A 14,257-nucleotide genomic window follows, 5' to 3' on the forward strand; every position below is an offset into this window, starting at 1 on the left:
AGGGGATCTTGAAGCACTTTTGTAAGGGATTTTTTTAGTTGTATTGCAGGGATAATAACTCAAATCTGAGGTATTTGGGGGAATCTCTATGATTTTTCTTGTTGGACATCTTCACTTTTGTAAGGAACAGAAATTTGAGTTGCGAAGAGAGAGATAATTTTGATGATGTAAAGAAGATTCGTTTTACACTTTTGTAGACAAATTTTCTCAAGGGGCTGCAGTTGCTCATGGACTACAAAATTTGTAATGAAGTTTTGGTATGATTTTAATAATTTTTCATTTCAATGTACTCTTGTTTGGATTGCAAGTCAATCTGCTATAGCCGAAATTTCTCTAACTGATTTCAATTTTTGTTCTATATAATGTATTGCACTTCTATAGTATAAATTTTTATATGTTATTGAAGCTTTGTAAGAGCTATCTTAGGAGTAACTTTTTATTGTTTAAATACATTTATTTTTTTCTCTTTCATTAATTAAATGAACTAATTCTTTTAACTGAAGAAAATCATATAATGAATCCAGTCATTTTATTGGATTCGGATATGTATTTCTAATTTTCTTTGATAACTTTTTATTTAAGTAAATTTGATTTGCATAAAGAAATCTAATAAATTATAAAATGCAAATTATTTTGCATGTTATAATTTAATCTCTTTTTTTAAATCCAATCATTAGACAAACAATAATCTTCCCCAGATTAGTTAGTTCATCTACTCTCAAATTGAGAGAAGACTATTATTTTCCATCGTGTCGATGTAGGATTAGATTTTTGCTTGCATTTTAGAATAGATCTTCATTTAGATTTTAGTTTGCATTCATAGAAGTCCCTTACGCAGGGGTAGACTTTAGGTGTGATTAAGTTGAGCCCTTAAGTCGGCTTAAGGATTTTCTTGTTTGCATGTGCACGACAAGAGGGAAGATATTATTTCTCTCTTTCTATTATTAAGTAATAGAATAACATCACAAGTCAACAAGGAGAGAGAGGGGATAACTGGACCCAATTGAACTAATTGGAGCCATTATACAAATGGATAAGAGTATGATTTGGGACTCAGACTAGGTGGCCTTCCCTAATGTTGATGAGGTCATTTTTGCCCATCAACAAGTTCGCAAAGAAAAAAATCCATATTAAGTAATTTGTGCAGTTTTCCTGCACATATCCCAATAGATGAGCATTTACTAGAAATTCCATTTTATGATAAGTTTCTAGTTAGATTTATTTCATAATGCATAAATTTTGTCAAATATTCATGATTTAAGAGAAAACTATTTAAATATATTTTTTATGCATTTTTAGGTCCAAATAAGGATAAAGTAGACGAATGGAGTATAAAGTAGGTTTATTAGGTCATATTAGGTTTCAATTAAGGAAAAATGAGCATAAAAGACCACGCTCAACATTAGGTTTTCCGAAATATCTTCTTTTGATTATCTAAGATCACTCTTAATTATTTTCCTTCCCATTCTTCTATTAAACTTGATAGTGCAATTTCATCCATTTCCATGTTCTCTAGTTCTTTTGTTATTTTCATCCCCTACACCTCTTACAAAAAATATCTTCTATGGTTTCTTTTGCTACTTGTCCTTTATGTTCATTTCTCTTTAATACCTCAATTTTTGTAATTTATGCTTGCTCCTCATAAACCATTCCTTATTTTCCTACATGATCCTGCATCTCTTGTTCCTTTCTTGTTAATGCCTCAAAACTATTTTTGAACTAAAGGAACCACTCTTGTGCACATATTTTTGTTTCTCTCTAATTTTTCTTTCAATGTTGTACCTTATGGAAGCCTTCCTAGTCCTCTTCTTTTTTCCACTCCATCGATTGCTCCACTCATATAAGGGATAAATCTCTAAATAAGTCTTTTTATTTGTGACACTAGCAACAGCAGAAAGGAACATGCTTGTATTCTAACGGTTCTTTCCATACTTCAACCTAAAATGAGATTTGATTAACTTTTGAAAGGGTTGTGAGATGTTCATGTTCATGCATATATGTGTTTATGAGGTGTACCTCCCTCACTTCGTGACTTTCGATATTTTCATGAAGTCACTTATTACATTTCCTATATCCTCTAGAATCTCTTCTTCCCATAATTCCTTCAACAAGGAAAACATACGGACCCAAATTAGAGTTGCCAAAAATTTAACTTTTTTGTATCATAGCACCCTTGTTAGAATATCATGAATAACCCGATGTTACTAAAGAAGTATGGTACTTTTTCAAATACCCTAGTTTTATCTTCCAGATTAGCAAAAATAATTGTAAAGAAATTGTTAACCCCCAACTCAAGTTCAATGTGTCCCATTGGTTGCCATGATTTATGATTTCAACCAACAAGAACATTCTTTGTTGGCTAAATTTACATATCATGTAATGATCCTTCACATATTAAATGCCACTGGCAGTTTTTGTTGATTTCACCTCATACTTTCGATCATTGACTTCCTTTGGGAGGCATATACTCTATTACAACTCTACTAGGATGCCCTAAGTGGGGGATCCTCTGAATTCTTTTAAATCTAATGCTAGTCGAGGTTGGTTGATGAAGTGCTTGTGATTTCTTACTTAAACCTAGGTTAGTATCCCCTGTGACCACATTTTTCAAAAAACGGGGTTTTTTCTCCCCCTAGCAATACACGACATAACAATGTCGTGCATCATGACTGATTTACTCCACTCGTCAGCAAATTATAATACCCAAAAGAGACAAACTCTGAGAAGTAATTCCCCTCAGTGAAAACCCTAGCATTTGTTTTATTTCACCCCTATTATCTAACCATCCATTGGGCCAATTAATTTTTTTAACATTAAATTTTAAACCTCATTTTATAATTGGAAATAATTAATAATATTTATTTATTTTTAAATTTATTAAATAAATTAAAGTCAAATTTCAACAAAAATAAATTAATATCCCTTTCGATCCATAAACATAGTATTTAAAAACTGATTTTATGTTAATGATAAGTTTTAGTTATAGTGCAAGATAATTATTAAAAGGTCTTTGGTTAAGGAAAAAATATCATCTTTATTATATTGAGTGTGGTGGAGATGAAAATAATTTTCTCTTCAATTTCCCAATTCCAAAATATATCACATTATATTTACCAAAATTATAGTGGTATAAAAAATGCTTCTCTTAAAATTTTTTAAATATAAAAATAAAATTATAAAATAAACCAAAAGAAATTACTTTTTTTTAATAATGTAATAAACCTAATTTAATTTAGCAAATGTAATTATCATTTTTTTTTAATCTTATTTAATTTTATAATATATATATATATATATATATAAACCAAAATAAATTACTTTCTTTTTAATAATGTAATAAACCTAATTTAATTTAGCGAATGTAATTATCATTTTTTTTTAAATCTTATTTAATTTTATAAAATATAAATATATATATATATATAATTAAATTTTTTGAAACACGAAAAAAAATTTAATAGAAGGGATGTGTGTAACAAATTATATTTACCAAAATTATAGTGGTATAAAAAATGCTTCTCTTAAAGTTTTTTAAATATTAAAATAAAATTGTAAAGTAAACCAAAGTAAATATTTTTTTTAAGAATGTAATAAACTTAATTTAATTTAGTGAATGTAATTCTTATTTAAAATAAAAATATTTTTTCCGATTTGATTTTTAAAAAAAATATTAAATTTGTTGAAACACAAAAATAAATTTTTAATGGGAGGGATGTGTGTAATACTTTTCATGCATAAAATATTCACTAAATCAAAAACAATATCAAATATAATGAAAAATAAAAATAAATATATATATTTGGTTACTTTTACTTAAAAACATTATAAATCATCCATAATTTTATTGTGATAGTATTTTCTTGATTTGTTGTAGATATTACAACTTAGTATGAAGGAGATGTAATTTCTTTTATGTGTGAAATAAACTCAACATGTAGTACTTAAAAACAAAATATTAATACCAAATAAATATTTCACTTTCATCCATAAATAAAATAAATATTTGGATATGTATAATTGTAAATCAATTAATTAAAACAGGTCTAGCAAGGAGATAGATCAAATCTCTTGAGATGCAAAGTAAGCGAGGAGATAGATCAAATCTCTTGAGATGCAAACATAAGCGATGATATAGATCAAATTTCTTTGATCCCTGTATGTGATTGGTAGATCCAAAGTTAAGAATATCATCAAATCTCTTTGATCCGTATGTGATTGGTAGATCCAAAGTTAAGATTGATTGGTAGATCCAAAGTTAAGAATCTCATCAAATCTCTTTGATCCGTATGTGATTGGTAGATCCAAAGTTAAGATTGATTGGTAGATCCAAAGTTAAGAATCTCATCAAATCTCTTTGATCTGTATGTGATTGGTAGATCCAAAGTTAAGATTGATTGGTAGATCCAAAGTTAAGAATCTCATCAAATCTCTTTGATCCGTATGTGATTGGTAGATCCAAAGTTAAGATGGATCCAAGCAGGGATAATATATATGTAGTTGACAATGAAATATATCAAATCTCTTGAGATGCAAACATAAGCAAGGAGATATATATGTAATTGACATTGAAATATATCAAATCTCTTGAGATGCAAACATAAACAAGGAGATAGATCAAATCTCTTTGATCCCTCTATGTGATTGGTAGATCCAAAGTTAAGATGGATCAAATCTCTTTGATCCCTCTATGTGATTGGTAGATCCAAAGTTAAGATGGATCCAAGAAGGTATGATATATGTGTATTTAACATTGAAATATTTATTATAATTCATGTTCTCCACATTAAAATGTTAAAATATGCCCCTTCATATTTCTTTTCCTATTTGCATACATTTAATTATTTTTACCATTAATATTTTTCTAAAATATTACATATCAAATGGATATTAAGCATTGAAATAATTACAAATGTTGCATACATTGAATTAGAAAGCAACTATTAATGGAATAAGAATTCTCTCAATCTTTCTCTCTCTATATATGTTTCAGGTTAAAATCTTTTACTCAACCTTGCTAGTGAAATATTTTATTTATAACCTATTTTAAAATTTTGTTTGTTATTGATATTTTAAGAATCTTATATATCAACTCCATATTAGAAATAAAATAAATTGCACATCTCCTTAGTTATGAAAAGTGAAAATAAAAGAATTTCTTTAATTTAAATTATTTTATTTTTGTCTATATAAAATTATGTTATTAATATAGACATTGAAATATTTTGCTTAAGGTAAAATATTTCTTTGTTATATATATAACATTTTATTTCTAATATGGAGTTGATATATAAGATTTTAAAAATATCAATAGCAAAAAAAAGTATAAGTAGGTTATAAATAAGACATTTTAATGCCCAGGTTGAGTAATACATATGAAACATATCTAGAAAGAAAGATTGAGAGAATTCTTATTCCATTAATAGTTGCAATCTAATTTAATGTAAGTTTAATATGGATTTAAGATTAATATGGATTTGATATTTAATATTTTACAAAATATTAATAATAAAAATAATTAAATATATTCATACAAGAAAAAATATGAGGGAGCATGTTTTAACATTTTAATGTGGATAGTGTGTGGATAGCATGAATTATAATAAAATATTCAATGTCAAGTGCATATACATTATACCAGTCTTGATCCATCTTAACTTTGGATCTACCCAGGGATCAAAAAAAATTTCACTCTAAAAGATGTTTGCATCTCAAGAGATATAAAATTACTTTAAATTATTTTGTTTTTCTCTATATAAAAGATATAAAATTATGTTATTTGATATTATTACTTAACTATTTTATTTATGATTAACAGTAAAATATTTTTTGTTAATGAATTATACATCATGTAATATCAATAATACTATTTTATGTATCTTATTAATATATTTATGTTTTAAATATCATATGATTTTATTTAATATTATTACTTAAATATTTTACTTATGGTTAATAGTAAAATATTTTTTGTTAATGAATTACACATCATGTGATATCAATAATATTATTTCATGTTATTAAAACATTTTTGTTTTAAATATAATATGTAAATTGAACTTAAAACCAACCTAGATCTATCTTAACTTCGGATCTATCAAGTGTGTAGAGGGAGTTAAAACTTCAGATCTATCAAGTGTGTAGAGGGAGTTAAGACGGGGTTGGTTTCAGTCGTATGGCCAAGGAAAATCTATGGAAGATATAAAAAAAATTATCAATAATATGTAAATACATATAATATTAATATAATTATTTTAGCTATGCTAAATATGTCTGATATTAATCTGGCTCTTTTAATTTTAAATTTTCTTAGTTACCTCAGTTTGTTGAGATGATAAATAACTTTACATAAGATCTACCCCATTACATGTCAAATGTTTATTTATGTTTACTTAAACATTTAAGTTATTTAATATTGTTAAATAACTTAAACTTATGATTCTTAAAAACCTTCTGAACTTAATGATTCTTTAAAACATTTTGAGCCAAATTCATTTAAAAAAATTCTAAAAAAAAAATCATTAGACTATGTTTGAGCCGAAATGTTCATTCTACAACCTAGTATGAGGGGGATGTGTAACTTTGTCTCAGTTGACATGTGCTTTAAATAGAAAAATAATGTCCAGATAATATTAAAAAATGAATATGTTGTAAAGTAATTAGAAGTAAAAAAGTGTGTGAGTAAAATATTTCAATAGGAGATTTAAATAAACTATTTAAGATCTATGTTAAGTAATTTGCATTGATAAAATGTCTCTTTGTACATGTTATGTAAGATATTTCAATGTCAATTATGTTACCATGAAAAATTAAGTTTTTATGGTTAAAATGTTTATTTATTCCTATATATATTCTATATAGCATTCAAAAATACAATTTAAACAATGAAAAATTACACATTGTATTTTGCACTTTAAACCATCTGGCTATCCCTCTGTCTCCTCTCCTGGCTCTCCATCTCTCCTCCTCTCTCTCAATTCCTATCTCTCATCCTTCCTCTCTCTCCCTTTCTCTCCTGCCTACCTCTCTCTTCCCCCATCTCCCTCTCTCTCTCTCTCTAATCGGCTATCTTCTCCCATCACTTTCCTCCTCTTTCTCAAGTCCTCTTTCTTATCCTTCCTCTCTCTCCCTTTCTCTCCTACCTCCCTCTGTTATCCCCCATCACTCTCTCTCTCTCTCTCTCTCTCTCTCTCTCTCTCTTTGTCCTCCAAACCTCTTTCTATCTCTCTCTTTTCCCTCCAATCCTCTCTCTCTCTCTTCCTCTCTGCAACTATGTTACTATATCCCTCCCTCTCCTTCTCTCCCCCCTTCTCTCCATCTCTCCTTATTTGTCCCTTTATCTCACCCCCTAAACATACACACTCCCTCTCCATCTCTCCCTTGTCACTCCCTCTCTCTCTCCACTTCTCACTCTCTGCCTTTCTTCTTCCCTTCCTCTCCCCCTCCAACTCCATCTCTATATCCCTCCCTCTCTCCTCTCTCCCAAGTCATCTCTTTCATCCTTCCTCTCTCCCTTTCTCTCCTACCCCTCTCTCTCTCTCTTTGTGCCCTCCAATCCTCTTAGTATCTCCCTTTCTCTCCTACCCCTCTCTCTCTCTTTGTGCCCTCCAATCCTCTTAGTATCTCCCTCTCTCTCTCCTTCTCTCTCTCCCGCCTCCATCTTTATGTCTCCCTCTCCCTCTTTAGTCCTCCTCTCCCCTCTCCTTCAGTTTATCTTCATCTCTCCCTTCTCACTCTCCCTATCTCTCCACCACCTTTATCACTCTATGTCTTTGTTCTTCCCTCCCATATATATCTAGAGTTAATATATATCATGATATATTAATATATATTATAATATAACAAATTTAATATTGTAATATTCCAAAGTTATTAATAATATTAATATTATAATATATTAATATGAATACTAGATTTAATAATAATATTAGTATTAATCTTTTAATATTAATATTAGGGTTAATAATGTTTTTTTGCATGGTATTAATAATAATGCACATATGCTTCACCTAAAGAAAACCTCTTTTTTTTAGTGTTCTTAAATATAAAGAGGACTATAGAGTAAATATAAAAAGAGGTTTTATTTATTTACCATACCTTTGGTTTATTTATATTTTTATTTATTTACAATACCTCCTTTATTTACCATGGTATTTGGCCCATAGGCTTGGTATATAATTAAATGTTGATTTCTAATCCTATTTGATATATATTTTTTTATTTACCATACCTTTTTATACCTCTTTTATATTTATTTATTTACCATATTTCTTTTATAAATATGGTATTTGGCCCATGGTATTTAGACAATGGTATTAAAATAGTTTTGGCCTATATGTTTCACCTAAATAAAACCTCTTTATGGAGTAAATATACAAAGAGGCTTTATTTATTTACCATACCTCTAATTTATTTATACTTTTATTTGTTTACCATACTTCTGGAGTAAGTATAAAAAGAGGTTTTATTTATATTTTTATTTATTTACCATACCTCTTTTTTTAGTGCTAGTAAAACTCTTTATATTTTAAATTTATATTGTGTTTATACATAATAATAATTAGATTGATTTTTAAATAGAGTTAACATTAAATTAAAAATATTAACATTATATTTTAAATGTTTACCCTATACTAAATTGTAGGACTTCTCCATGCAAAAAATTAAAAATCATGTAATATCAACAATAATATAGTAAAAAATTATATTTCTCCCTAAAAAATAATTATTTTTTTTTATTTTTGATTATTTTATATTTTATATAAACTTATGTAAAATTAAAATATTTTATTTACAGTTATATTAATTTATTATTATTATTATTTTTAATTTGTTAATTTAAATTATTATTTTATTATTTTTAAATCATTATATGGCATCATTTCACAAATTAAAACTTAAATGTTCCAAACGTAATAGAAGTGGTGGAGAAAGCCCCAAGGGATAGCTCAAATGGTCGAGTTCCGGCCTGTTAAGATTGGCCGACGCCGTGGGTGGATCTGCCTCGATATTTTTTTCCCGTGTTAAGATTGGCCGACCGGCAGATCCCTTCACGTGGATCTGCTCCGATATTTTTTCAGTGGGTGGATCTGCCCCGATATTTTTTTCCCGTGTTAAAATTGGCCGACGGGCACATCCCTTCAGGTGGATCTGCTCCGATATTTTTTCCCGTGGGTGGATCTGCCCCGATATTTTTTTCCCGTGTTAAGATTGGACGACTCAGATCCCTTCGGGTGGATCTGCTCTGCCCTGATATTTTTTCCCGTGGATGTAACGGCCACTGAATGACAACCACAACTTAAAATAGAAGTGGTGGAGAATAAAACCTAAAATTTCCAAACGTAATAGAAGTGGTGGATTGAAATCTAAAATCTAAATAAAAAAGTGATAGGAAGATAATATATCACATGACGCGTCTCATAATTTCTTTCAAAAACACTTATTTAAGATATAAAGACAAGATCAAATAACTTTTGATTTAAATAAGGAATAAAACATAATCATCACAGGATTGATCCAGAAGAATGGGCTATATCAGATCACCCGCAGTGAAATAGGACAAGGCATGGATTTATAAAGCATAGACTGAGAATCACGATGTTTCACATGGACTTATCCACTTATCATAACAATTCTCGAGAGATGGATCACTAACTTCCAGTTATTTGCTCATACGTTTCTCCTTCAAACCTTCCACAAACCTCTCAATGTTTCTATCCGAAGATCCTCCTCTTCGCACTGCAGTCCTCACACTGTCTTTTAAAGCCTCCACATTTTTCTTTACTTCCATCCCTTCGTCACTGAACAATTTTCTGATAGTGCTGGATATATCTTTCCTCAGTATCAGTCCTTTTTCTGCTGCCTGACCTCCTCCGCTCAATCTGAAACCAATCTTCCATTCATCAGCCATGAGCTTGCAGTTGGTGAATTGATCGTTCCAAAATGGAAACCCTACCAAGGGAACTCCAAACGCTATGCTTTCAAGCATCGAGTTCCATCCGCAGTGAGTAATGAATCCCCCAACAGAGGGATGGGATAACACTTGCAGCTGATTGCACCATGGAACAACGAGCCCCTGGCTTTTGGTCTCATCCAGAAAACCGTGGGGTAAGCAGTCTGAGATTGTTGAAGAGACTATGTCTGGACGCAGAGCCCAGAGAAAGAACTGTCCACTTTCCTTGAGACCCATTGCTATTTCCTCCAGCTGAGCTTTAGTCGCATGAACCATACTCCCAAAGGAAACGTATATAACCGAACCAGTGGGCTTTGCATCCAGCCACCCGGAACAGTCATTTTGTGTCAAAATGCTCGTTCCAACAGTTACGTCCTTGGAGGATTCACTGTTCAGAAAACTCGATGGAAGCAGCGGGCCAACATGCAAAATCGGAAGGTTTAAACTCACAGCCTTGCTTTCAAGATCGTCAAAAGAGTTGCCCAGAACCCAATCTGCTTCGCGACTTACCTGAAGGGACTTACGGTGCACTTCAAGACTGTACTGTGATTCGGCGTCTTTCTCGCGGATAAAGGACGGAAGGTCCCTTGTTTCTAACGTTGGGACGCCCGGAATATAATCAACCGAAATGCTGCCATCCTCAACTGCACACAAATCCCACTTACTTATTTACAAACCCGTATAAATTCATGTTAGTCACGGTGAATGGGTGTTTATTTATTAATAGGTATAAATTTATCTCGACGGTGTTATATTCAATTGTTTATTTAAGTTTTATATGGGAATATTTTTGGGAGAAATAAAAAATATTTATTTAGAAAGTTATATAAAATTATATTATTTAATTTATAAATTAAAATATTTTATTTAATTTTGGAAGAATGAAAATGAAATATTAACAATTAAATAAACATAATAAAAATATAATAATTATTAATATTTTTAATTAAAATTATCAAAATATATAGAATATTATAAAAAGAATATTTTTCATGTCAAATATAATTTAAAAAATATTTATCAACTTCTAAGATATACAGACAAATTTACACATCACCCTTGTAATAGATCGTAAAATAAACCTCTAGAATCTAATATATATATTTGAATGGACAAATACTATATTTCATAGAATCTAATATATATATTTGAATGGACAAATACTATTTAAAGCCAGCAGAAACCTTACCACTTCCTTCGTCAAGAGAGTAACAGAGATCCTCCAGCAGATGTAAGTGATAGTAGATTGAATAAAGAAAGGTAGGCTGCGTCCAAAACGAAATCCAGGGAATACCAAATTTCTTTGTGACTTCAAATGAGGAGGGGAGTATAGTATCAGCTATGACGCACGATACGGCAGGCCCCGCCTTGTTTAGACTGTGTAGAAGCTGCTCCAACTCTCCTGCAATGTTATCCACAGAGCGGAAAAACTCATTCATTCTGGCCGAACGATCGAAATCCAGAGGCAGCCCATCAGAAATTTGAGCAGAGCGAATATCAAGACCAAGATTACGCGCTTCTTGCTCAATAGGATCGTCTTGTTCAGCACTGCGAGAATTAGCTTTAGTGATCTGCTGGTGTATGTGGTGCGTGGTAACGAAGGTGACTGTAACACCCTTGGAAGCAAGCTTCTTGGCGAACTGCATCATGGGAGTTATGTGACCCTGCGTTGGGTATGGGAACATAATAGCATGCAGCGGTTCTGGACTGCGAGCCATCTGATCGTTGGATTGTGAGCGACAACGTTCTAGGGCCACTGGATAATTGATGCAGAGGTATTGGAATGTAAGGATTGGGATAATTGATGCAGAGGTATTGGAATGTAAGGATTGGGTGGAGTTAGTATAGCGAATCCAGACAAAAACTCCGTGGATTAGAGCTGTCTCTTCACTCTTCATCGATCATCTCATCGTTGTTGCGCTGCCACTTTTATGGACCAGGCCATGTCACAACATGAGGGCATATTTTTTCAAGTGAATGAATTCCGTGTAGGTCACGATCTCTGGTTTTTTCAACAGACCAACCCATGTCACAACATGAGGGCACACTGTTTTAAGTGAATGAATTCCGTGTACATCACGAACTCTGGGGTTCTCGAACAGTAGATTGTGATGATATTCACCGAGTTGGACTGTTTGATATGCATTCTTCCCTTTATTTAGTATGCAGTGAAGAAGATTTATCAGGCGTGAATGCTTTAAAGTAAATTAATACTTTGACTAATGCTTGGACTACCTACGTCGCGTGTTCATTGAATCCATCGCAAAGAAAAGTGAAAGCCATAGAGTACATGACATGTGCCATGACGTTTATATGCAGAAAAGTGAAAGCCATAAAATACATGACATGTGCCATGACGTTTATATGCAGTGAAGAAGATTTATCAGGCGTGAATGCTTTAAAGTAAATTAATACTTTGACTAATGCTTGGACTGCCTACGTCACGTGTTCATTGAGTCCATCGCAAAGAAAAGTGAAAGCCATAAAATACATGACATGTGCCATGACGTTTATATACAGAAATATGTGCTTATTGGAATGTTTGTTTTAGCACTATCCGCTGCAGCGCCACTGGATTGGATCGCCGTCAGGGTGGGTGCAAACCGTGCAAACCGACTGTCTCGACAGTTACATCATGCACTCATATCGACTGTCCCGACAGTTACATCATGCACTCATGTGCAAGTGTTTATTGGAATGTTATTATTGCCGAATGTGGAAAAGTGCAAACCCTAAAATACATGGCATCTACGATAACCTTTAGATGCAGAAATATGTGTTTATTGAAATGTTATTATTGGGGTATGTGATGAGCTATCTTTAATATATTAATAAACATTATAATTTAGTGTAGTTATATAAATTAAATTATATTTTTATGAGTTTTTTAATATATTAATAAATATTATAAAATAGTGTAATTGTATAAATTAAATTATTTTTAATAGAGTTATATAAATTAAATGATTTTAGGTTTGGAGTATGTTTCAAAATTGTGTTTGCATGGTTAAGAAGTTTTTTTTGCAGGTAATAGACGCATCTTTTTTTTGGCATTTAACACTAGTGAAAGTTTTTTCTCTTAGGGACAACGAGTTATTCTAAGTGGCGTGGTTTTCTTTGAATAAAGATGATGAGTGAGCTTGCATTCCAGTTAGCAGTTAGAGTTGGTTGTCCTCACCACTAGGTTGACAACTGAGTTATGATAGGTTTTCCCATTTTAAAAAAAATGATTTAATTGATAAACATTTATGAATAGACATTTTTAGATTAAAAAATAATAAAAATAAAAATTATAATTTTATTTTAAATTATTATTATAAAAAATTTATATATGAATTAAACATATATATGTTAAAAAATATGTAACAATATTTTTAATCATGGAAATTCAATCCCGCTTTATTATGGAAATTCTTAACTTATAGATAGTTCTTGTTACAATATCATGGCTTACCAATACCACATTCTTAATATGACATGTGTTGATATGACATTTTTTTTATTTAACTAATTTGAAATCAAATAATTAAAAAACATAACTAAATTGGAAATAAATCATAATCAATATCATGGCTTACCAATACCACATGCTTAATATGACATGTGTTGATATGACATTTTTTTTAATTAACTAATTTGAGATGAAATAATTAAAAAAAACATAACTAACTTGGAGATAAAACATAATCCTTGATTTGTAAATACTACTATGAATATTTCATCATATTCTTTGGAGGTCAAATTAATATCATTCACCTAGTTACGCCTTAAGGCGTTCCCTTTGAAATCAACTCCCCAGGTGTCTTTTTGTCATAATCTTAATCGTAGGATCCATTCTGTCCTAATCTTGATTGTCAGATCCATTGTTATACGATTAAACAATGGTCTGTCATCGAATTTAATTATAAAACATTAAAAAATATTTTTAAAATGTTTAACTAAAGATTAGTTAATTAATAATTAATTAAATTTGGTTACCCCTTACCCAGCCCGTCGTGCGCACGTGAACAGTTGTGTTTGTTGCAGAGGGGCAGGTGCAATTACCTTAGTTGTTGCATGAGGAGGGTCGTGTTTCCTGCAGGACGAGGAGGGCCAGGAGGAGGATTACTCAGTTGACAGCTTTCCCCTGCATCTGAATCTGGCGACCTCTACATCAGAACCAGTTATGGCCTAGTTATGGTCTGGTAGTTATTTGTTATTAGGTATGGTATACATTCTAGGTTATGGCTTATTGTTTATCACTCCTTGAATGTAGTTCTCATCTCATACAAGTCTCTGAGATTCGCAGCGTTCACATACAGCCTCTCG

At 31.0% G+C, this 14,257-nt stretch overlaps 1 protein-coding gene across 1 annotated transcript; it reads right to left on the bottom strand.

The window, feature by feature from the left end:
- Nucleotides 1-9,447: 9,447 nt before the first annotated feature.
- On the bottom strand, nucleotides 9,448-11,976 carry LOC149196522 (UDP-glycosyltransferase 86A1-like). The gene is made up of 2 exons (XM_089403758.1): nucleotides 11,139-11,976; nucleotides 9,448-10,593 (listed from the first exon to the last, which is right to left on the bottom strand). The coding sequence occupies exons 1-2, from the start codon at nucleotides 11,845-11,847 to the stop codon at nucleotides 9,659-9,661; spliced, it is 1,644 nt and encodes a 547-aa protein (XP_089259884.1). The 5' UTR covers nucleotides 11,848-11,976; the 3' UTR covers nucleotides 9,448-9,658.
- Between the last annotated feature and the right edge of the window lie 2,281 nt (nucleotides 11,977-14,257).

The sequence above is a fragment of the Pinus tabuliformis genome, chromosome 2_2, assembly GCF_031772625.1.
Source record: "Pinus tabuliformis cultivar Carrire ecotype Pingquan chromosome 2_2, CPIR1, whole genome shotgun sequence".
Taxonomy (NCBI): Eukaryota; Viridiplantae; Streptophyta; class Pinopsida; order Pinales; family Pinaceae; genus Pinus; species Pinus tabuliformis.

Excerpts from the sequence above, each read along its gene's own strand:
- LOC149196522 (XM_089403758.1), bottom strand. The coding sequence starts at position 11,847 with ATGAAGAGTGAAGAGACAGCTCTAATCCACGGAGTTTTTGTCTGGATT. Across the intron at positions 10,594-11,138 it reads CTCTCTTGACGAAGGAAGTG|TTGAGGATGGCAGCATTTCG; the intron begins GTAAGGTTTCTG and ends ATTTGTGTGCAG.